Below are 25,380 nucleotides of genomic sequence, written 5' to 3'. Positions count from 1 at the left end.
ATACATCAATACCATAAAGAAAATAATAGGGTGGTAAAATCAAAGTCTCTGTGGGGTGTCATATGTCACTGTTTAAGCAAAGCATGTAGAGTACCTTTCATACACAATTTTTCTGTTCCTTCACAATTTAAAAACAAAACAAAAAAAACAAAACAAAAACCAAACAAAAAAAACCAACAAAAAACAAAGACCTTTACTTCTGCAAGTAAAACACCACTTAGAAGGCAAAGCATTACAACAGTTCTGCCATAAAATGCAATGATATGCAATAGTCTAAAACTGGAGTTTTGAACATGCAGAATCTGGTAAGGACCCTGTGACCAGCACAAGGAGTGCAAGGTCACTGAGTAATATCTCTGCTCATCATGTGTTCTCTAAATATTTCTGTTTCAGGGTTTTTCCTTACAGAGTTATTCTCTAAAGAATTCTTCAGTGTATGTGTTTGTAGCTTGTAAGAAGGAATTAACCTGTTACCAGGACAGTAGCTCTTGTCCTCACTGCATTTCACCTGATGTCCTTTTTCATGTTTTCACCCTAAGTACTGCCAGGCTATGGGCCTACAGCAGAATCTGCTCATGTTGACAAAAGGCTTTCCATGAACCAGCTGCCCCATGTCTTTTCACAAAGCTGCCACCACTCTGTAACGTGAGTTTGGGTCAAGTTGGAGATACTGTCAGGTATTAAAATTTGCAGTTTGATGCATTGCGTATCCCACCCCGTTCCATTCCATGTCCTTCAGTCCTATGTTAAGTCCAGGAGCCTTCAAAGGAAAGCATTTACACAGCCTGGGAGAGAAAAATCAAGGTGTTCCACACATCTAGCTCCCTGTAAGGTTTCAATGAACTTAGTCCCAACTAGGCTAATGCAAATTTGAGCCAAGTCATAAAAGGATATATCTTCTAAAAGTTGGTTGACCAAATTTTACTGGAACACATCCAAGCAGGATTTCACGTACTTGCAAAGTACAAACAAGCTCAAGTAATAATAGTGTAGGCATACAAATCACACCCACAAAATGGGAGTACTAAGACATGCCTTGATTTTGTTCTGTGTGACAACCTGTCACTTGAATGTATTTCTTCAAGCAACTGCCATGAAATGGAAGCAGCAGGAATACTCAGACAAAAGGCAGTGGACTGCAGACTTTAATATAAAAATAACTGTACTCTTCGCTTACCACATTAAGGCTACCTTTTTCCTAAATACTGCAGATATCTGAATCCCCTGACAGCTCTGCAAAATCAGGCATATCAAAATAAAATTATTTAAGTTTACATACGTTTGGAATTCATGGAAAATAAATGAAAATAAGAATGGATGAAAGCTGCTCCACAACAAATATTTAAATAAACTTCCAAGTACATTATCTGCATTTAGCACCATAAAATTGCCTGCTTTCAATTTAATGATCTAGTTCTTAACATTTAATAGCATAGCTAGAAAGAGACACTGTTCAGCAACTATTCTAGAGGTTAATAAAAACATGTGAGCAGATCTTCATAATTCTAGCATGATGAATGATCTTAGCTGTTCAGCAAAACTCTAAATCTTAAAGTCTGAGATCTCACATATCATCTTCAGAGGTTTCCAAATCAAAGTACTGATACTACTTCAGTTTGAATTACTTTCTTCCTCTTAATTCTGGTTTGACTATCTTGCTTGAGACTGTCTGTTACAATAACACGTCATATTTGAGCTCCCAGCAATGGAGAGATAATATCATCTGTTTATACAAACTGAACAATACAACCCAAATCTCAACAATTTACTTCCCCTTTAATTTCTGCAAAACAGATAAAAAGCCATCCAATTTGTAAAAAGAGCGTCCTTAAAAATTAGTCACAAATCCCCATTCCTTACCGGAGCCTTTAAAGAGTCACAAAAGACTCAAGTCAGAGGTACAATAATCCACAAAGAAAACTTTAACAGGTCAGGAAATTAAGAATTACAGTTGGTTTATGATTAGTCTCTGGAGTGCCCTTGGGTATCTACAATTATATATCATAATTCTTACTAGCCACTTAATAGAGTTTACTTCCCCTTTGTGAGCATGCAGGACCTGGAGTTTGTAGAAGATAACATCAAAGTCCACACTTAATCTATTGTTCCTCTTATTTTGCGTCAACATTCAGCATTAACTCTCTTCAGACTCTAACTCACACTGCCCTCAGAAGCGCCCAATGGATTCCGAGTCATTTAATAAGTCTTTGCTGACCTTTTCTTACCTGTGTGGGCAATCATTTATTTCTCTCAGTTTCATAAACTACATCTAAGGGCACTCTTCCTATACTCTTAAATTACAAATCACTGCAGGAACACGGACAGCAACTGCTCACAACCACGCTGCCTTCAACCCACTCAACCCGAAACAGAAAAAAAAACAAGGTAGTAGGTGTTGCAAGCAGTGGAAAAGCCTAGCAAGTGCAGACTGTGACAGGAAACGTCCCTGTATCAGTAGCTCGTCAGAGAACGCTCTGCCAATCAATAGCCCCTGTGTCCTCACCCCTTACTCATCTCAAGAGACCAGGACCCACACCATTTAAAGATTAAAAGCAGCACCTCAGCTTTCCTAAGGAATCCCATAATATGCAAGTGTAGCAGATTAAAAGCCAAGATCAAGCATTCCCATAACTTGCAAGCACAGCAGCATCATGCATTAATTCCAACTTCTAATGGTGGTCTGTGCGGTCCTAAAGCAGAGCCTCAAAACTGTACAACAGTACAACAACCCTGATGGCATACAGGCCTTCCCAAAACTGTCCTGCATTAGGGAATGGCTATGTCTCTCAGCTGTCTAGAAAACCATTTTCTTGATGTTACGGCAACTCAGACAAAAGGCAGCAAAGTGATCAGAAGCCCTCAAGTATGAGCAACTCTCTCATTCACACTCGTGAGGAGATAGCCTTAAGAAGATGCTTTACAGTGATAAACCACTGCTCTCTTGTCAATGATGGTGCAATGTGAAAACTCCGTCACACAGAATCCAGGACGTGGTGGATGTTACCTCAACAAGACCAAAAAGACAACCACACTCATGACTAGAAAGAAACATGCCATGAAAGCCAGGACTGGAAAAAAGATCAAGATGACAGGAACCCCTAAGAAACAAATTACGAATCCTCTAATAAATCTGACAGATCTTGGGAAAAGGAATTTTGTTTGAGAGTCACAACCACAGGGCACAGTCAAAATTCTCACAAACAATAAACCATAAGATGTTTACAATAATGTTTTAGTAAGAGAATAGCTATCATTTGGCTTTTTCATTTCATATCCAATTTCAGAGAAATCCATAAAAAGAGAGGGAAAAATGCAAGACTTGATCAGAATACATATTTAACTGTGAAAGGAGGAAGAGGAGGAGAAGAAAGAAGAATCTCCTCCCATTAGAGGGGTTGTACAGCCAGCATAGCTATTAGCTGCAAAACCCACCAGGGGAGCTCCTGAAGGCTGAAGCCCCTGGGCTGACAGCCAGTCTTGTCCGCCCCACTTATCAGTGCAAATGCCAGACAGACCATGGGATGGAACTTCTCAGTTTTAACTGCTAATATATCAAAGTTTTATTTGGAAAGAAGCCAGAGACTTGAAATCTTAAATTATAACAAGTTTTAAAAGCTTTTTCTAACATAGAGAAGCAACACTTTGGAAGAGCTAGACAGAAACACAAGTAATTATGAAATAAGGTCACTAGTAGCTGTCAGGAAGATTTTAAGATGGCTCCCACTGCAAGAATTTCCCAGGCAAGTAAGCTCTCTTGAAGAGGCAGTTCGTAAGAGTTCATCCAAGGATGACCCATTTTCTCATCACAGCAACAACTGAACACAGAAGTGTAAAAGGAAAATAAATAAATAAAGGCTACAGTCCCCTGTGCAAGAGACTGAAAGCTGAGAAAGAGAAGCCGTATTCAATAGAAATGGAAAGTCAATGCACGTAAACTTAGGTCTGTGTGGGGCTGACAAGTTTAAGGAAACATAAACCGAAACAAACCAAACAAACAAAACCAAAAAACAAGTGCTCTGAAGAACCTGAAGGAGATCAGAGCAAGCATATAGTAGGCAAGTGCTGATCAGAATTTCTGCTACTGTGCCTAACCCATTCGGTCTGTATGTTTGGTGTGAGTACTTACATTTTTGTAGACTTAGGCCACTGAGACAGTGAAGAGGCCTTAAACTCTCAGTTTTACAGTGACATTCAGTTTCTGCATAATGATTTCTAAAGCACAACTAAGGTGCTCTGGATTTAATACTTACATAACTTCTATTTGTTGCTTGTATAACACTAGCAGCTACCACTGGTTTCCAGTATACTAATCATCCACCAAACCAGAGGAGTACATGAGGTAGACAAATAAGCTGAAAAAAAATGATGGTTGCCATAGTTTCGATTGTTTTCCAAAATAAAGCACTCTCTCTAAGCAGATTCCAATATATTAAAAGCACAGAGCCCTAATCTCTTAAAAGCAGGTTGCATGGAGGCAAAATAAAGACTGCAAGATGAGGGAGAAGTTCCATATTTTACAAATTCAAAATTATCCAGCACCAAACATGTCCTTTTAATATACACAAACATTACAACTTATCTTCTCTAACATTCATTTTTTTTCTCCTAAAAGAAAAAGCTGACTTTGTTCTAAGCCTGCACTAAATTCTATTTACTGCTAGATGCTGTAATTGTACTGTCATTGCTGAAGAACTATCTGATCTTTACTCTTGGACTAACGGGATTTTCTGACCTCTTATGTCAGCTTATTTTAAAAGTTCAAACATATGAGACTATTAGATTTTCAATGTGAAGGACTAGAACCACCTGTCACAGGGGAACTCACAAAAGATACTTTACCTGAAGTTCAGAGAAGCTTTAAGGTGGAAGCTAAAAACTGTAGCAAGTTTAAATTTTGGTGTTAGAGGCAGGGCAGGAAAGGGAGTGGGAGGGGGAACAATCCCAACAGTAACAGGAACACTAGGTCACCAGAGATAGCACCACAGCCACACGTCACTTACAAACACAATACAGGCTCACAGCATCCAAGAGGGGATGCAGGCTCAACTGTTAAAGTGGCTGCTTGTAACCCACAGCCTCTTTATGCAAACCTTTCTGATGCTTGCTCTCTGTGGAAACCTATCACACTCACCAAAATGTCTCAGGTTGGCTCTGAAATTTCATCTTCAGCTTCATAACTGTTCTTTACCTGTTTCCTCATTCTGTCTTCTAGCACCTACAGATTATATAAAATAAAGAAAGACGACCTTCAGCTTCTATTTGAGAAACTGAGAAACAGAGTTTTAAGGAAATTCATAATTCTCTGCCCACAAATATAAGACAGTCCTTCCAGAGGGGTAAGACTTCATAGGTACATACAAATTCACAGATAAAATGGAATGCATGCAAGCCTTTAGGTGAATTCAAAGACACTGCTAAGGCTCAGATGCAGTAAAATCTAAAAGGCAGTGCCAAACAAAGCAGAATGGCTAGTTTAAATCTGTTAACATCTTTTTTTTCCCTTTGTGATTACTATTAAGAAAGAGAAAAAAAAGCTTTGCCATGTTGCAGTCTTGATATTTTTTTTTTTTTAATGAATGAAAGCAAGAACTGTACATGTAGCACAGACATATACACAATTATAGAAAAGCCAAGGGGAAAGAAGGTGACACTGACCTGTGAATGGAAGAACAGAAAAATCACACTAGAGCACACTCTTAAAATATTCTGCATTTTTGCAGGAAAAAGCATCTGCAGCATAATAGGTGCAGTCTCCTCAAGACTTTCAACAGTTTAAAAAAAGTGTGAATATTAATAGAGCATGAAGCTGAGCTATTAATAGACTAGGCCTCTGGGGCAAGCATAAAAGAGACTCCAGGAATATACAGCATGTTAATCACCTTACTAATGGCATCACTGCAGGAAAGTATACATCTATACTATTTAATAGCTTCTTTTACAACTTTGTTTCGGGGATATTGGGTAGGGCAGGAAAGTGTAGATATTCAAATCAGACTCTTTTCTTACGATTTGCTACCAAAAAAAAACAGGTTAAAGAATTTATCATATATTTTGCAGTAATAGATGATTAAAGATGACAGTGTGCAACATGTGAAGGGCACATTTCTGACCATTTTATCCAGCTAACACTTTAGTACTTAGTAATTTCTGCATCCTCCACTGCGCAGGTTTAACATTCTCTCAGTGCCTCTTGTTTTATACAGACACCATTTCAAGTTTTGATAACACCTTCTACACATTCTCAAGACACATCAAAAACAACATAATTCATGTTTTTTTCCCAGCTTTTCTTTTCTATAAGTATTTTCCTTGTGAATAAATAAGGAAGATGACCATACTTTAATGAACTGACACCGATCTCTAGTTCATATCTTGAGGCATTCAGGGAACAAGAAATTTGTTGTCAATAATGTAAAATAACACACACAGAATAGAAACCAATGCTAAGTTTGCATAAACAATGATGGGTCTCTGAACCAACCTCCTCTGCTGTCGAACGAGGTCGTAGAATTACAACAGAAAGATCTGGTTCTGTGAAAAACTCTCTCAGGTGTCAGTGGTGGTTAAAAAAAAAAAAAAAGCAGAGTATTACAGTGCTACTTGGATATAGCTGTTACAGACTACAGACATAAGTAGGACAAGTTTTATTAATAGACGTGACATCTTTGCACTGTATTGTGCAAACATACAAAGAAGTATTTCTTCAACGTTTGCACAATACCTTAACTAGTACCATGTAACAGAAACGTCAAGACTTTTCTGTCCTATACCTATATTTCAGGAATGTAATACACTTCATCTAACACACAAAGTGTTAATTAAATGGGTGAAATCAAGCAACCACTATCTGTCAGGAAGAATTCAACTAGCCAGTCTACAAAGGCTGAAATGCATCCATCTGCCTGTGGGTTAACATCTCTCATACTACAATTGCTCCATTTCTGATCTACCAGTCCTGTTCCCCAAGGGAAACACCTTTCAAAACAAGCCTGGGAACTAAAATTCATAACTCCACTGGGTTAAGAAAAAAAAGCATGGGCTCAATAGAGATACTGGATTTATGGCACACTATAACGTTACCTCACACTAACCCCTTCACATGCCACAATGGATAATCTACCAGGCTCTCTCTTTCCCCTAGGCGAGAACCTTATCTCTTTCTTCCCTCTCCTACTTCCCTTGTAAGGAAACAATAATTTCTTTGGGCTTGAACAGAAGCAAAGTAATGACATTTTGTGTAGCTACAATCCATTTTGCTTAAATGAGCAGGTCTCATACTATGCGCTTTTTTTGTTACCTCTCCTATCTCAATACAAATAGAAACTCAGTCAGACCCTTGGTTATTGTGGATGGGATAAACAAAGAGGTGTGAGAATGTCAAGGGCATGAACCACAGAGTGAAAAATAAGATGCTGAAGATGAAAAATTTCCTGGGGAAAGGGCTAAAGAACAAACAAACCATTTTTACTTGAATCATAGAATCATTATGTTTGAAAAAGATCTCAAAGATCATCAAGTCCCACCATTAACCCAACAATCTGACTCCTCCAAGACAAATATAGACAGTTGGATATGATAATACTGCAGTTCGGAAGAAAAAGCCCAACTAAAACCACAGATGAACACAAGCAAGATGGGATCTGAAGAATCACGCAAGCAATAACAGTCCCCCTCGCCTTGTGACTGGAGGCTTGGATGATCAGTTGTGAACAAATCCTTACTACTCCACACAGGAGATAAATTGTTCTTGTATGCTATTTTACTAAAGCAGGTAATAAAATATAGCCCACTTGCGTGGAACACTCTCGTGGTCTTACTTATAACCGCTTGCCCACCCAGAATTGTTGGTGTACCACACTCACAAGGATTAACTCCTTTTTCTTTCAGAAATGGTCTAGAAGATATCTACTTCACTAAATCCTAAACAAATCTGAAATACACTTAGTTTTAAAGTCCACGGCTTCTATTTTAGATCTGAGAAAGGGCTTGCATATCCAAATGCCTAGTTTCCTGTGCTATACCAATTAGTCTAAAAAAAAAAAAAAAAATAACCATTACTCACAAATCTTGCCCTTCCAAAAAATGTTAAAAATACCAGAATATGAAAAAGAAAACAGAACACATCACTATGGACTGTATGAATAAGTAGTGTTGGTTTTACTGGCTCCAAAAGAGCAAAATGAAGCAAAGAGCTCAGATAATGTAGAGAAACTTTTAAGATTAAAAGTAAGAGCACACACCATCAAGAGGATTCTTCAAAAGGGAAGTCAACTCAATTTTCTTTCACTTGTAAGTCAAATATACAATCCGGAGCACAAACTGCTTTTGAAATACATTTAAAAAAAAAAAAAAAAAAAGAAGAAAACCAGTGAGGCTTTTTAAAAATAAAATTAAGACTTCCAAAGAAATAACACTTACACCATCGTGATGTGCATATTCATGTGCAAACACACAAACGTTGGCAGAAGAATAGAGGTCTCAGATGTCGAGTTCTTATAAGCCTCCTGAAAACAGCCGGGTAGAGGAAATACATACATTACAGCTTCCACTAAGAAAAAAGCTCCAGAGGGAGCCCCACTGTACTGTACTGGATACCAAGAGTCCACATGGGACTTTGGTGTCTAATGAGCTGTAAACAAACGAGGTCACAAGAAAAGGGTTCATTAGTTCTGCTCCTTATAGAACTACTAGATGTGCTTTTTAATGCATTAATAATTCACTAAACTTATTGCCAAAAGATGGAAGCTAAGGACTCAATTAAAAAATTCACGGAGAAAGTTAGCAACCTTTATATTTGGAAGTTAAGGGATACAAATTAAAGTCTAATTTTTGGACAGTACAATAATCATAGGAAGTAAAAAAAACCAACCTTCTTTATGGACACTTTGTTCCACAGCATCTGGTGCCCACCCTCTAGAGAAACACTGTTACAATATACAAACTAATCCCAGAATCATGCTGCAAGAGGTATCTTACATGTGTCTCAGGAATTCTCTTACGCAATTCGAACCCATTCCTCCTCTGGCAAGTCCATGTATCATAGGATACAGGGGCCATTCTCCTCACGTCAACGAGCACGTAGAGTTTCAGATTATATGTGCACCATGACAGCAAATTGCATCCTCAGATCAAACCAATAAGCCCATACTTTCTGCTCGTAAAGAGGCAGCAATTTCAAACACAGTTTGATGTTTGGCCAAGGTCTGGCTTCATTCACAGCAGCAGGACTCAAATTCTCTTAGGGTGAACCCACATCTTATCTCACTGAAAAATATGCAAACTAAGCACAGAACTGAGGCTGAAAATTTAAATTATTCTGGTTTATCCCACTTAAAAATAAAGGCTGTACATGTTGGAAGACATCTCCTCCAAATGGAAAGTATTAGAATAATGAAGAATTTCAATGCTTATTACTCTTCCTTTTTTTCTTCTCTGGTGAGTCCCCGATCACCTCCCCCATTGTTTCTATGTAACAGCACATTCTGGTAGAAGAGAGGTCTTAAGACAGGATTACTGCTTCAGAAACTGTGCTGCCAACTAGCATTTCCCCCCCTAAAAAAAAAATTAAACACTTTTACATTGTGTTTGACACAGACTAGTCACTCATAAGACTGATTTGTTCAGAAACAATTTACCAAAATAAAAATTGGTCCACTCCCATCATATTCATTTTACTGGTGAAGCAGAAAATATTTTCTCTTTCTACTAATTTTATTTTGAAAACAACTCCTCTCAAAATAATGCAGTGCAAAAAGTCCAAGCAAGACCGAGTCAAAGTCCCAGAATGCAAGAAGGAAAAGTGATTCCTATGGAACATATATTAAATGTTCAGTATTTAAATTTCAGATCCAAGAGGATTCAGCTTCTCACCCTCACTTGGAACATTTGAAACAAAATAAAGCAAACAAACAAAACCTAAGCCAGCATGCACATATTTTAATTTCTGGATAAATATTAAGAATTCAATGAGAAATCTGGAACACTAAGTAGGTACTGCCCTTGGCTCCACATTTTTATTTGTTTTGAGTTAATTCACAAGGAGGTCAAACCAATGGAGAACCAGATTTATACTGAAAGAGTAACACTCCTTCTGTAATACGTATGAGTTGCAAATTGACTGATAATGTTCAGAGCTGCCACACAGAGTCAGGAAAGTTTCACACAATGTTTGGGAAAAAAATCAGAAATCATCCAATCTCTGGCAGAGCCACCATATGGAGTTTACTGCAGTAACATACGTTTTGGCCACTCAGCATAGCTCTGATGCCAACAATGATAGACTGAACTATTTCTTTACAAGACACATTCCTATAACCACAGAGTAAATCCTAACCAGAGAGGCTCAGACAGTTCATCTGAATCTTTATTTAATTAATATTTTTTTTATATTAATAAAAGGAACAAAATAAAAAACATCACACTTCAACAAACATTTTAGCAATCCACAATGGTAAAAAAAAAAAAAAAAGATTAAATACAAGTATAAACTCCTAGCATATGGCAAGGGATGCAAAAAGATACTCAAACCTATTTAGACAGTCATGGACTTACCTGTATGAGATCTCTCACTACATTAGGAGCCATTGTTGTCAGTGTGGTCTAAAAACCAAATAGGCAGATATCTGTGGGAGATCTTTCAACTTCCTTAAGCCTCTCAAACTATTATGTGCCTTATTTATTGAAGTATAAATAGACAATAGGAAAGCAGAGACAAGACAAGCTCCAAATGACGGCTCATGACTGGTACAGATGTTAGCTACCTCACACTCCGCAACACATCAGAATACGCAAACAGTTGCAGTAGAAGAGCTGATCTACTCTAAGGATTTAACTTTGCTTGCCTCATTGAATCAAGTGCCCACAGTCTACACAAATCTACAGCCAGGTGAGAACAGCTGGCTCTAGCTGGGGTAGCTTACCGGACTGCCCTCACTGTCCTTTTCTCCTCTGTGTTTCCCTGCCACGTCCCTCAGCAGCAGCTTTAAGCCTTCTTGAGCAATCTGGGCACAACATTTGGCAACGTAACACTCCTACAAGCTACAGGACTTCACACTGAAGTTGCCAAGGAGCTTGCATATACTCTCTTCTGCCAAAAAGGTTGAAACCATTTCATCCATTACAGCTGTTCCCACTGTGAACATCAGCTTAAGAAATACTTCAATTCCTTGACATGTTTTTAAGTGACCAGTTTTCACACATTTAGCTATGATGACTTAATTTAGCTGAAGTACCTCAATGCCATTTTTTAACTTAAAAGTTCTTGGTAACTGCTTACACTTCCAGTGTAAATCCAGCTCCAGCTGCTTACTGCATGTTCCAAAATGCAGATGCCTCTGAAATCTGGTCCTCTAAACCAAATGCAAACCCTTTACAGTCAGTGCAGAGACTGACACTGACTACAGTAAGTTTTGGATCAGACTCTACAGCTACGTCTTTTTATCCTGGTTGTATTCTCGTCTGTCAAATTATTTTCCTTTGAGCTGAAATGAAGATTGTAAATCAAATTCTACCTCAAGTTATCAGTTCAGTATCTATACAGAGGTTAAGTGTTCAGATCAGAAGAGAATGGGAAAAAGTAGCAGAATAAAATGCATCAGAAAGGCTATCAATTTGCTGAGCCCACTATTGACTTTCCCTGAGTATAAGATGAACTCTAGAAGGTTTAATTGATTTCTCTTACCTATACTTCTCATTTAAAAATAATGGCTCAAACCATAGAATTTTTCTTGCAAATAAGGAATAAACACTGGTATATTATTCTTGGAAGTACATGCACTTGATTGTGCACGTCACACCTACAATCTGGAATGCACTTACCAAAGATATAGACAACTAATCAAAAGCAGCAATGAACAAGACTGCTGTCTGTCAAGGCTCTTGTCCAGATTACCTCGTGCAGCCACAGGGCTTTTGTTACCTTTGGCTTCCTACATGTTCCTATCCATGTGTTTGTAGAGCACCCATCTACAGGACGGTGCAATCTGGAATGATAGCTACTATCACGAATGCAAAACACTCTTAATTCCAAAAGGGCCTCTTAGGGCCCCATGGTATTTAAGAAGAGAGAAAAGAAACAAAGACCATCTGTTACTGCAAGCTAAATAACAGTTATGTTATTTACATGTAAGGAAAATGACAAAAACCAGAACCGTCATACAAAATTACATCCCAAAACCAGCACTCACCGTGCCATCTTCATTATAGTTTTTCTCCTTTTTTTTGGTTGAAAACACTAGATATTATAGATTATTATTATCTTCCAGTAAAATAGGAGTTTGGTCTTTATTAGCATTTTGTAGAAAAAAAAACAAGACAAACAAAGGTTTTAAAATAATCATTCCAGAAGTAAAAGTCTTAATATCAAATTTCTGACTAAATGCAAAGAGGAACTGAAGCACACATTTAAACTAAATATGCACAATGGTTGAGATATTTGTATGTTGATGCAGCACCTCATTAGAAGAAAAAAGAAAATAAACAAACAAACAAAAAAAACCCCACTAATACAAGGCATTTAGCACTCCTTACCTTGGAACCTGCCAACATAGTTCTCAGCATCTTTGTTCCTTTTCCAATACCAACCACTGCAAAGACAGAAGGAGAAATGCCACTTCAACAACTGCTCTGAAGTTCCCTCATTCAGCACCGTTCATCACTAAATATTATGCTAGTCAGAAATACAGCCTTTCGTGCTATGTTAGCATAGTGTCAGTGCTTATGAGAAAGTATCTTTGATGCTCAAACAATACCAGACCAGTGAAAGGAAAACAGTCTAAAGCAGAAAATAAATAAGCTTCATCTACTTAAAGTGTTTTAATTTAACCCTTACATTTATTTCTCTTCTAATTATGAAAGAAACAGATAGTGCAATTAATTCCATCTCTGGTTTGATGAAGGCTTCGGCTCCCTAGTAACGAATCCAGCCTTCACTGTAAGTAAATAGCCCTTTTAAAGGCTGATAGTGACCAAGATAGTATAATGAAACTGTTTATCAGGCTTACAGCAAGAAAGTAAAATCACCAAAAGGCCCAACTGCCTCTGTCAAAAATCTTTTGTAATCAAACTCTCTTATTATTATCTATGTACAGACCACTGACTTTTCAATCTTAAACCAGTACTCTGTAAAGCAACAATCAGTCAGCTTTTCATAAAAGCAGCAGACGGAAAAAAGAGCTCTATTTTATATTTTATTTTAAAGCTTTTTACAACAAGGTATTTTCCTTGAATATCTTTTCTATTGATTTTCTCCACATACAGCAATCCAAAAAACAATAACAGAAGGAAGATGGGAAACTATGAAAGTTTTAGAAGGGAATTAGTTTCAGTCTCTACGTCCTGAGACTCAGACTACTTCTTATTCTCAATTACTTCTCTTGTTCCTGAGGGTTTTTCGTGACACATGTCCCTGTGCTTGCACTTTCGTCTATCTTCAGTTCAGCCTGTTCCTATCATAGTCACCAGATTGGAAAGAGCTGCAACATGGCTGAGAAAAGGAGATAAGCACACAGATAAAACTTTATAACCAAGCACTTCCCTTGCAATGTGATGACATCACCTACACTTCAACACAAATGCTGAGCTGAAATTTGCTGTGGAGCGTCAAGATTCAACAGAATAATTTTAAAGAGACATTGAACACTTTTGTGAACAAGACACTAACTATTTTCCCAATTAATCATCAGCTTGTGTAACATGTGTATTATTGAAAGGTGATATAGAGCGTAACAAGGTTTAATTGAATTTTTTTACCTTTAAATTTACCAGCCTCTAAATCACTTCTTGAATGGCATCTGCTATTTGGCTTAAATAATATCTACTTCAGCTTCAAAAGAATTAGCATCACTCACGCAGCTCTACCTTTTCATAAATGGCTTAGACTCCCCTAGAACAGAGGGCCTCCAATCTTCCTTACATAAGGTAGAGCACATATTACAGAAATGTGCTCATTCTCAAAAGATGTAATCATAGCTCTCCTCTGCAACTTTACCACTAGGTTTTAATTTTGATACCTTTTCATCTTTTCTTCTACTATGGAAGCATCATTTAAAACCGTCCCATAGAAACAAGCCAAATATTTACAATTCCCATTGTACAGCAAGAAATACTAAACTGGAACTACAGCTCTAGACAGATAATAAAAGAAGATACTCACTAAGACTTGACCTACAATCCCTTGCTTCTTGTATCTAAAATATGAGATTTAACAGTGAGATGTAGAAGTTGAGTTCCAGGTCCCACTACTTTCCAAATGCAACAGAAACTACACATGAGGACAGACAAAAGATTTTTCCTCTCAGCAGTCACTCCAGGCTCCCACCAGTGTAGGGCAATCACATGCCACCTGGTTTTCAAGGTGCCTTTCACTCACAAGCCATAGATCACCGATCTCTGTCTCCAACGTCCTTCCTCATCTACAACTGGTGTCAGTAGGAAAAGAAATACAAAAGCCTATTTTCTGATTAAAAGCACTGCCCAGTTATTTGCAGTATGCTTGGCTCACTAAGCAAAACTCTGTATCAACTAGTTCCCATGAATAAAGTTCTAGATATGTAGTACACGGAATTTTGGAAACAGCAGTATAGACCAAGAAAGAAAGGTCAGAGGTTTAAGAAAAAGAAATACTTCTATTATGTCCATGAGGAAAGAAAGCTTCCTGCCCCACTACCCCATGCCAAAAAGCAGCACATACTTTCTGAATAAGTTTCTGTTGTTTCTGTTGTGTCCTCCCCTCTTAAACTTACCTTAACGGAACCCACAAGAAATCTGGGCACATTCCCTCTCCCACTCCTCTCCAGTTTTGTTCTTTCCAATCTAGCTACCATCGATTTTTCTCTGTGTGTTTTGTATGGCAGTGGAATGAAAGATCCTGTGCCCTTTTTAATCGACCTGTAGCATATTAAGGTGATGCACATCTCTGTCTTTACCAAGCACATCCAGCCCAAGTACTTTCTGTCATGCCACAGGAGCAGGCTTTGGAGACTGCTGGCTATCACAGAACAGTAGAAGCAATTAAGAAGCACAAGTGATTTTTTTCTCCTATGGATCAATGCTGTTGACTTCCCACAATGAGTAGTAGTATGCTCAAAGGGAACATCTGTGTAAAAGGAAAATGTCCACTTCAGCAATATACATAGTATTCTCTGGTGAGCCACCCAGGAAATTGGAACAAAATAAGCTTACTTCTAGCCCAAGAATGTTACATTTTTGCAATATTCATGGGTGACAGAGAAAGACAATTACCAGCCTATAGGTTTCTACTAGCAACAGTCTCGACAAACAACACCCCGTTGAATCACAGCTCTTCCTGAGAAGTCATTACATCAAAACTCAGTGGATTTATTTCCAGTGTATACTCAGTAGTTGCACCTGTTGATTTTCAATACCAAAAAAAGTATTGTTGTTATTTCTTCTAGCCAAGTAGTGCTACAAGGCTACGATTTAAGCAAACTGTAGTTTGCATGTTACTTATCACAAAACTACTGGTGGGAATGTATAATATGGGAATAATCACACTCACAGCTGAGTTTTCAACACCAGCAATTGACACATCCTGCTCCTTAATAGAACAAAGTAATTCGATAAACAGATTGTTATCAAAACGAAAAGACAAAATCTCTTTGATGACTCTTCTTTATTAAGCAAGATAAGACAGGAAGCAAAAACTGTTTCCATACTGAGCCTCAAAAAAAGCAGCAGCTGAATTGCTCTTGTACATCTTTCATTTGGAGAGTATTACAACCCAAAAGGTTCCCTCAAAATCCCCAAAAAGCAATTGTTTAGGAACAAATACTTTAGAAAATTATGATGACTATAAATCCCCAGCTTAAGTAAAAAAAGACCATCAATTTCTGAGGTAATTTAGAATTCATTACACAAGAGTCTGTATTTTCATGTAATAACACACAAGTTATTTCAGGAGTTGGAGGAGGGCTGGTGCAGAGATAGCCTTCTGTTAAGAAACACTTTATGTGCATGTAGGAAATTTAACCCAGACCACTCTTCCACAGTAACCTGTCCTTCCCCCAAAACCACAAAGTCTGCCATCTGTATCCCAAATTGTTCCTCCACGTCCGATTTCATGTAGGCATGAAAATGTTTCCTGAAATCATCTTTTGATTACTGTATTTATATTTTTCATTACCCAGAACTCCTGCCGCTGCACTGTCCAAAGTTCCACCATGTCCCATTTTCAAAAGCTGACTTCTTTTGTTCCCTTTTGTTTGCACGCCAGCTTCTGAAAACAGAAATTGAAAGGCCACATTACAGGATAACCTTAGAACATTGGAAAAATAGCACATATTTCCAGAGTGCTAGAGGAGATAAAAACCAATTATTTAAACTATGAATTAGCAGTGCAGGAATTGCTGTACTGAACGAGACCAATGATTCATCTAGATCTATTCCCAACTTCCAACAATTCGCAAGCTATTTTCACTTAAATTCTAATCAAGTCTTACAGATTGTTATAAATGGTGTTCAGGAAATACTACTAGAAAAACCTGTGAAGTTTCATTAACAAAGCATGCAAGAACTAGCAGTAAAGTACCCAAAACCATCTATTATACACAAATTTTATCCTACATAATCTGAGCAATTCCTGTTGTATTTAATTCCATGTAACAGGTCATGTTTATTTGCTTGTACAAAGCCCTGTGGAAACCCTGCAACGAACTGAACTCGCTCGCTGCTGCTTTCAAGTCATCAGAGCATCTCAACCCACAATACTTCCTATGCTGGTGATGACTCCAGGAATTTTGCAGAGTTCAATGCCTCTTACTTATTAGTATTAAATATGACAAACGTGCTAAGCTCCCCTTACCTATTTCTATTATCTCTTCATTATGCCTTTCACATGAGGAAATCAGACATGATCCAGCTAAATCTCTTCCATACAAAGCTGAATTGACACCTGCGCCTACACTACAGTTCACTACAAAGTAAATCAGCCCAAATAAGCACTGACCAATCTGAAAGTATGTTCTCACTTCATCAGCAAATGCCAAAAGCCCAGACTAGATGATTAAGTCCTCATATCCATTATAAAGAGAATCTAGGCCACAGTCCCTCACACTTTTGCAACAATCACACTTTTTTTCCCCAAATATCTGACACCATGGCTTCCCTGTACTCAGAAAAAGCAGTTTCTGCAGACTGGGTCCAGGACTTTCAAATTCCTCAAAACACTGCGGTTTTCACTCATCTGGCAATTTTATTTTTTTTTAAATGGCAATAGGCGGTGGGACTGAAGCAGAGGACCCTGCCACTGCTGTGCCGCAGAGATGCTGCTGACAGCCATTCTGGCAAATGGGTGCATGCTGACCCTGAGACCACGCTCGGCAGCTCTCCAAGCCAGCTGGGATGCCCTTCATTGTGCACTACAGGACTGGAGCCTTCTGCCGGGGCAAGTCTCATACCCATTCAAAAGGAACGTTCACTTCATGCCACACCTTAGGCGATAACAGACGCCTGCCCCAAAGGAGCAAGTGGCGAATATGGCCTTACAGCTCACCATACAGCATGACCAACACACTGAGTCTTGCAGCTCCACACAGCAAGCCTGAACATATCCAGGAACGCCTCCATTCCCCAATCTGAGCCACACCACGGCTGTTAACTACCACAAACAAACAAACAAGCAAACAAACAAAACCCAGCAAAAATAAAAAAAAAAAAAAAACCAACCAATTTTCCTTTAGGTTTCTGAATGCTGAGAAACAGAGCGTTTGCAAGGGTTGTGGTTCTGGCACCCTAACAAACACAGAGGCTCCCAGATGATGGCCAGCCCACAGCCATGCCGGGCAGAGCGTCCCTGGCCAAAACACTCCAGGGCTGAATGTATGTCCCCTTCGGGCCGGCGTGCTCCTGCCCTAGCAGGGCCTACGCCACCTCCCTGTCACGATTTCCTCGCTCTACCACCAAGCCCCTACCTCGGGCCTCCAGGCCCAACTCGGGGAGTCTGCCCCTCACCTCGACCCGCAGCCCGGCCTCCTACCTGCCAGCAGCCGCTCCTTCAGGAGGTTGAGCACGCTGGCCGAGGTGGGCCCCTTGGGCTTGTACACAGCGAACAGCCCACTCAGAGAGAACAGCTTATCTGCAGTCTGCCCGAGCACCACGCCGCCCGCCTCCCTGGCAGCCATGCTCCCGGCAGGCCCCGCCGACCCGGGCAGCCAGTCCTGCCGCCACCGCCCGCCTTCCGCCCCGCCCGGGGGCCGCTGGGATATGTAGTCCGGCGGCGGGGAGGCCGTGATGGGGGGCCGGCGGGCGGCAAAACGGGCACCTCCACCGCAAACAGGGACGCATCCTAGGGGAGGGCTGGCCGTGGGGTGTCTCGAGTGGGACTTCTGCGGCTGGGAGCCCTTCAAGTACAAACGAGGTGGCTTTAGGGAGCTCCACCAGACACGGGGGCTCGTTGCAGGCGTTGCAGGGAAGTTCGCTAACCAGTATGCCTCACCCATCACAACTTTTGTCGTTGTACCTTCCTTGCCCAGCTTGAATCAATTATATTCTGCTGACTGGTTGCTGAGCCCATTAATCTTCCTGCCCTTGTACGTGTCATGTAAGAGCACTGGGGAGGCAGGCTTCCCTCAGATCTCTCACCTGCGTACCGAAGTACAGTGTGTGCGTTTTCTTCTGCAGGCGTGGTTTGTACAGACTCATTTCTCTGACAACACTCCCAAGGCATTTCAGGAAGCTGTGCTCGAGCAAGGCACCGAGAGCTTGGATGTTTCATTCATGCATTTCATTTATTCATCTGTTACAGCCTGCAGATGAAACCGTGAAGAGACACTGTTACAGGGGCTACGCGTGTTTCCAGGCCTTCCCAGAGCCTGAGAGAAGCAAATCTTCCTGCTGAAGTCAATGGCTGCCCCTGCACAGAGCAGGATCAAGGCCCCTGTGTGGTTTTTCAGCCTGTACCGGAGTCAGCGGCTCACTCCGTACCCGCTCACACCTTCTGCAGCAGCTGTACGGGGCCCAGAGCTTCCAGCTGCAGGCTGCCACCGCCGCGTCTGTCCGTGAGATGGATAACGGCATCCTGTCACCAGCAATGCCAACCAGCCTCCCCTGCACACCTCTGGTGCCTGTTGTTAACTAGGCACCTTGTTTCCGTAGATCTCATCTATATAGCTGTAATCTGGCTCTGGAAATATTTGCTGCTACCATAAGATGTGAGGGTGCTTTCCCTGGTGAGTGGTACAGGCGGCCGTCTTTGCAAGACGCCGTCTTTGCAGGACATGGCAGCGTAGTGTCAGAATCCTTCTCCAGCAGGTAAAATGGGAAAGCCACACTTGGGTGAAAGGTCAGCGGGAAAATAGTTAAATTGCTACTGACGGAGTTAAAATTTAAGCAGAGTTGTGGAAGGCATGTTGTAAACTGTGACAGAGTTTTTCTTGCAGACGTGGTTTAATCAGGCCAATCATTTGCAACCTATTCTTGCCAATTCCCTGCTAAAAAGAGCTTAAACACAGATTGCTCTGTAAGTGAGCTCAAGCAAAACTATTTAAACATGACTATTAAGAAATGGTGTTAGTAAGCTTCTGAGCAAGGAGATTGCTGCCCAAGGACTGAAATGCAAACCTGCCACACTGACATGGCCAGGAGTATCATTTGGCCAGCAGACTGCTCTGAAAACATCACAAAGGATCAGAGGGACATTATGCAGGAATGAAAGCTCCACTACTGGCGTAAAGATGTCCTTTTGTGCAAAGAGCACCTCACCTCCAATAATGCAGGGCAGATGGGGCCTGTGAAAAAACTCCCTGTACTGCCTTCTCAGGAATGACCTAAGCAGAGAATTGTCTAAAATGATGTAATTAACCTGACACGGGCACAAGACATAAGCTGAAGGTCAGTGTCAGATCCCCAGTATTGTTTCCAAAAATTACAGGAAGCTTTTTTTTTTTTTTTTTTTTAAGGACAGGATTTCAGGTATCTAAATAAACTCCCCCCTACTCATATTTTTAGTATTGAGCAGGAAGTTCTTGTAGGTCTCCCAAACTTCTGCCTCAGCAATTAAAACACAACACTTTGTTATTGCAGCAGATGGAACCTTTGAAAGCTTAGAGAGAAGAGGTTTGCTTTGACTTCAGCGGGCATTGGATAAGGGCCCAAAATAAGAATTGTGAAAAACTATTAATGACTGTCAGTACATTAGTGAGATGGAAGTATAAGTGTACGTAAATCACACATGGCTCTCTTCATGGGGCAAGGTTATTCAGCATTCAAAATTGTGGGAATGACGTACCAAACTGTTCATCTCAAGGGCATTATTTCAGATTTGCCTCATGTTGCTTGTGATTAAAAGTCATTACCATCTGCTCAGTAGCCTATTTGAAATGAGATGTTTATCTCCAATGATTCCTAGCCAAGCCAGGATCCACAACAACCAAAAACATGATTACGGTTACTGACTTTATTTGCAACCTTAATAAAGGGGCTCAGTAAGTGGCTGAAGGGACGATGTTGCTTTATGCACAGAACATGGTAGGTCTAGTAGGGGCAGGCCAAATCCTGCTCTCAGGTCACTGGAATTGCATAAAGTAATGTCTTGAGGATCTGCTGCAGTTACGCTTTATCGAGAAGAGATAATGGGTAGTCATTGTAGTATGTGCAAACGGCAGATGAGTGCTATTGCAGAAGACTTGCTCGTGCAGAACGGAGATGCACAATTTCCTTCTACTTTCTCCAGAAAGATGCTCACTTCTTTGTATGCTTTTTGACTGGCTTTTTCTGAGGTAATGCTCACAGACCACAATGCAGAAGAAAATGATGCTGCATTACAGTTTTTAAAGTAGATTCAGTAGCAGCAGGCCATTTCTGTATTTGTGTTCACTTTATGATTCCAACTTTATCATCTGTGGATACAGACAGATAAATCAGATCAAATAATTGCAATGAATCACAGCTCATGTTCTTCTGTTTGAAAGTTTAGGTCTTAGATGTGTAAACTATTCCCTTGTCAGCTAGTGGAATTTTGTCTATAATAGGAACTATCAAAGCCTGAAATGGAATATTTTTCCTCTAACTGTTCCACCTGTCTGGATAATAAGGCATAGATAAATAACTCTTCAACTTGTTAGTTCATTCGGTCCCGTTCAGATGGGCACAAGGCACATAACTCATCATGTTTGAGTGGTTCTGGACAAAAGTATGTTCTTCAGTGTCTTGTTGAACTGCAGCACTTTTGAAAAAAAGAATGTCAACTATTGCATGCAAGGGAAAGATATAACTACCCGTGAGATACAGTAATCCTAGGTTTGGCAATATTTGTTAGTCATTCTTCCCATGAGAAAAGGTTCCTAAACTGTAAGTATTTCATGAATAGATTTTTGTATTTTGTTCAGAACAAGATCGGTAGTTGATGTTTACACCAATTTGGATTTTATGTCTAGGCTTTTGTTTGTTTTTAGGAATATTTTCTTTCCACTTTTATTCTGGCTTCTTTGATATTAGAGGGATTATATTTAATTGAGAATAGTTTAGACAAGAAGAAGTTTTGGTTAGCTGATCTAATGTAGATTTACAGTGTCAATTTGAGTCGAACTGGACAGAATATGTTAGGATCCAATTGTTTTTAGCAACTCCTTCTTTATGTGAAATGCAGTTCCGGCAATTAGCTAAACAAGAGAACAGCAGTTTTTCCTGATAACTGGTAGGTCACAAATGGTGTAGAGCTATGGAGAAATATGATACAGGTATGATTTCAATGGCTACTTACAGACCCTTTCTAAACATATTGCATTAGTAAGTAAGGACAGATCTATTATGAACTGGGAAGTTACTTTTAATCTCTGATACATGCCCAAGCGTTCCTGTAATGACAGACGACTAAGCATGGTCTGGAATCAAAAGGTTCAGTGATACTGATGGGAAGAAAAACAAAATACATTTTGCAGATCTTTGATTTTGTTGCTAATAAAAGTCTCAGTGGAATTCTCAGTTCTTCTTTAAATTTGCACAGTTTCTTGTTATAGTTGCTGTCAAAGTACTAATTTTCCAAGAAGCTGCATCCTAATTAAGAACAATGAAGAACTCACCAGATGTGCATATGAAAGAAGGAATCACATGAGGGATTGTTTATATGGACAATTCAAGTGCAACCTGCCCCTCTGTAAATTCAGAACATAAGGTTAATAAGACCTAGATGCTATTAAATCTGAGAAGCTGCTAAATGCCACAGCTAGAAAACAAATCAGCAGTGTGAGTTGAACTGAAGTGTGTTTTCTTGGAAAACATTCAATCTTGGATTGAAGATACTGGGAGACAGGAAAAATAAAAGATAGATTTGTAGCTTCGCTACTAGTTCAAATATATATCTGTTTTCTCAACTGGATTTGTACAATTTCAGCATTTAGATAAATGTGTTCGTAATCAGCACTTTGGTGAGTTGTTCATGGCTTGTGGGCCCACATATAGACTCTGAAACGGTTTGTGAGATGGATGCCCAGCAAAGAGAATACCTGAGCTCCGGCACCTCAAATAACCTCTTTTCCTCCTGTACTCACTGAGTGCAGGAACAGGTGACAGCTCCAGAAGAAAAGCCACCTTGAAAATCTAACACTAAAGAGACATCAAATTTAAATAAATATTGTGTCATTTTCTTGACAAAAGAAAGCTAAAGCCTATGAAGCCCCCATCTGTGGAGAGTTAAGAGCTTCTCTTCCAAATCATTCCTGCACTTCCAGTTTGAACATGCTCTGGCTTCAGCAGTGGCAGAGCAATTTCCTCCACACAAAAATCTGGGTCAGTTCAGGTCCTCAGCCTGGAAGCTGGAAGCCTGTAACAAATGCTTAGGGAGAGCATAAGAATGAAGACTGCCAGGAGTTCCCTTCTTCCCTTACATACCCAGCTTCTTGTTGTCAGCAACTGGAGGTGTCTTTAGCCAAAGCTTCAATATGAACTATTGTATTTAACTGTTATCAATGAATCTTCCATCTATTGTCTAATCTGCCCAATTGCTTTGAAGCCATAGGTACATTCAGCTCTTACTTTCTCAATGACTTTCTCAACTTAGTTGGAGATTGTGTGAAGGAGTCCTATTTATTTTGTCCTTTGTTTTGAGCTACCTTGACTAGCACTAGGTACCTCCTGGTTCTAGCACAATGAAAAATGAAAAAATCACTAATTTATTTTCTCCATCTCTCTCATGATATGAAAGGCCTTAAATTATATCTCACTCTCCCCTCATCTGTCTCTTCTCAATGTGAAGAATCCTGTAAAATCTTTGTGAAGCTTTCTGTTTAGTCAGTCCTTGGACAGGGGCTATTTGTTGGTTATAATCTTCATTATTATTGTAACTATCTTCTCCATCTATTTTTAGATTTTACAACATCCTTCTTGATATAGGGTGACCAGTATTATACTAAGCAGTCAAAATATGGCCATACTATGCCTTTATAGCATGGCATGACAAGACCTTCTGCTGTGCTTTCTGTTCCTTCCCAAAATTCTTAGCCCCTGATTTACTTTTTTGATCTCTTTATGAGGTTCAAAGCTTGACCTCCTGGGCTGTAGAGCCTCTTTCTGCACCAATAAGGTCAGGCAGCAGCATTATCAGAGCTGGGGACAGATGCTAGCAGGTGTCTCTGGCACTCACCACACTTTCCTGACTGCCTGATACTTCATGTATTGCAAGTGAAGCTGCCTGATGCCTGATAACTGTTCTCTCTCTCCCTGCATCCTCCATCTTCCATTGCATGGATGCTTTTAGGGGGTCTACTGGACAAGCACACAAGTTATATTACTGGGGCAAAGAATAATTCTCTGCAAAAGTAGGATAGCACACATCATTATTTGCTTATTAGTCCTTCCTCCCGGTCTGACAAGTCTTCATACCCATCCCAAGAATGGCCCACACCAAGTGGCTAACAGCAAGAAAGTAAACAGCCAGCTGAAAGCATTTCTACAAAAGGCAGTTAGAAGAAACTCAGAGATGAAGGTTCACTCCACATTAGGGTCTTGGAGTTACAGTCCAAAATGTAACAGTTTCTTAAAATCTCTGGTCTACCGTATGCTCTTAAGAAGAAATAAATATCTCTCCTCGCACTGAAGAAGAGGGGCTGTCCAGAAATACTACAAAGAGCAATGACTAAGTATCTCGGGTTCTTCCTGCCAAGAAGAGTGGGAACTTAAGTAGACTACCTCCCCTAGACATGACCTCAATCAACAAACCTCTCCTCTAACTGGAGACACCTTGACAACAGTCATTCCACACATAGGCAGAAACTGGCCTTTCTTAACATAACCCTAACCTGACAATTTTCTCCAAGCCACCTTCTTTCTTTTCTTCCTTAGGAAGATTCAGTCCTTTTGGCTCTAACTCTTTCAAAGAAAGACACACTCCCCGTGTTCATCTTCCACCTGATCATTCACTCCTTTTAACTGCTCCTTAGAATCTGCCTAGCTTAACACCTTCTTTGCTGTGAGAGGCTTGTAAACATCATCAGCCCAAGCAAATACCCATGATAAGAAGGTCAAAGCTGTAGATTTGCTATCCATTGTGCCAATAATGACATTTGAGCCGAGGAGGTATTTGCTGTGTTCCCTAGCCAGAGGAGGCAGTGGCCATTCTGGCAGGTTTTGCCTGGAAGATAACATGCTGGCATGACAGCAACCATAGCATGCCTCCCCATCCTCTTTTATTGGCAGAATCTCACCCTAAATAAGCACGAGTAACCATGTATTAGTTCCAATTAATTCAGAAGTGCAAACAAACAGAAGTAGCCGTTGCCCATGGGCGGGGGCTGCTGCTTGCATCACTAATGAGAACTCTAGGATCAATAATCAAGCAGCTCCAGGCAGTGAAGTGTATTTCTAATGCATGTTCTAATACTGTTGACAGAAATTCTTCCATTTGTCATAAATTATTCAACTTTCAAGTGTTTAGGCTTTGGCATCTGTAAAGATGCTAAGTATCAACTGTAAGATTAAATTGCTAATGTCTGCTTTTTATTTTTGTGAAGTTGGACTTAAAATTGCAGAGAAAAGAAAGACTTTGATTTTACAGATACTTTGTTAAAAATAAGGAGATCGAAAAGATCACTATGAGTATTCTGCTCTTTTATTCTAGGTTGCCACCATTAAAATAATGTTCCATATTTGCCATGTCTGTGTGAACAAGGTGATAAATATTTTGACCAGCACAGGTACCTAGATCAATATTCCACTCCATCTGGGTTATCCCATCCCATCCCATACCTTGATCATGGATGATGAGCAACCCTAAGATAAGACTGTCACATCTGAAGTCCTGTACTTTTATTTGAAATAGGAAAGTAAAATGGAGTTGAGTATTTGCCAATTTTCTGACATTTCTTTCAGGTTTTCATGTATTTGTATAATTCTTTCATTGGCTGTTTTATCCTGCAGGATTTGTAAGAATAT

The 25,380-nt window shown here is 39.8% G+C and overlaps 1 protein-coding gene across 2 annotated transcripts in view; it reads right to left on the bottom strand.

Annotated features, from left to right (window-relative positions):
- TRUB1 (TruB pseudouridine synthase family member 1) overlaps window positions 1–18,149 on the bottom strand; it is a 28,681-nt gene extending 10,532 nt beyond the window's left edge. Inside the window, exons 1-3 of one of the 2 annotated variants that reach the window (XM_086752718.1) lie at window positions 17,993–18,149; window positions 16,142–16,234; window positions 12,529–12,584 (exon numbers count right to left, since the gene is read on the bottom strand). In XM_086752718.1, the coding sequence (XP_086608844.1) occupies window positions 12,529–12,584; window positions 16,142–16,234; window positions 17,993–18,137 (294 nt within the window). In that variant the 5' untranslated portion in view covers window positions 18,138–18,149. The remainder of the gene's footprint in view (window positions 1–12,528; window positions 12,585–16,141; window positions 16,235–17,992) is intronic. The other variant, XM_086752719.1, reaches the window with a different exon arrangement.
- Between the last annotated feature and the right edge of the window lie 7,231 nt (window positions 18,150–25,380).

This window comes from Chlamydotis macqueenii, chromosome 7 (genome assembly GCF_036417535.1).
Source record: "Chlamydotis macqueenii isolate bChlMac1 chromosome 7, bChlMac1.mat, whole genome shotgun sequence".
NCBI lineage: Eukaryota > Metazoa > Chordata > Aves > Otidiformes > Otididae > Chlamydotis > Chlamydotis macqueenii.
Note: the sequence above shows the minus strand (reverse complement) of the source record. Positions and strands in the feature narration are given on the sequence as shown.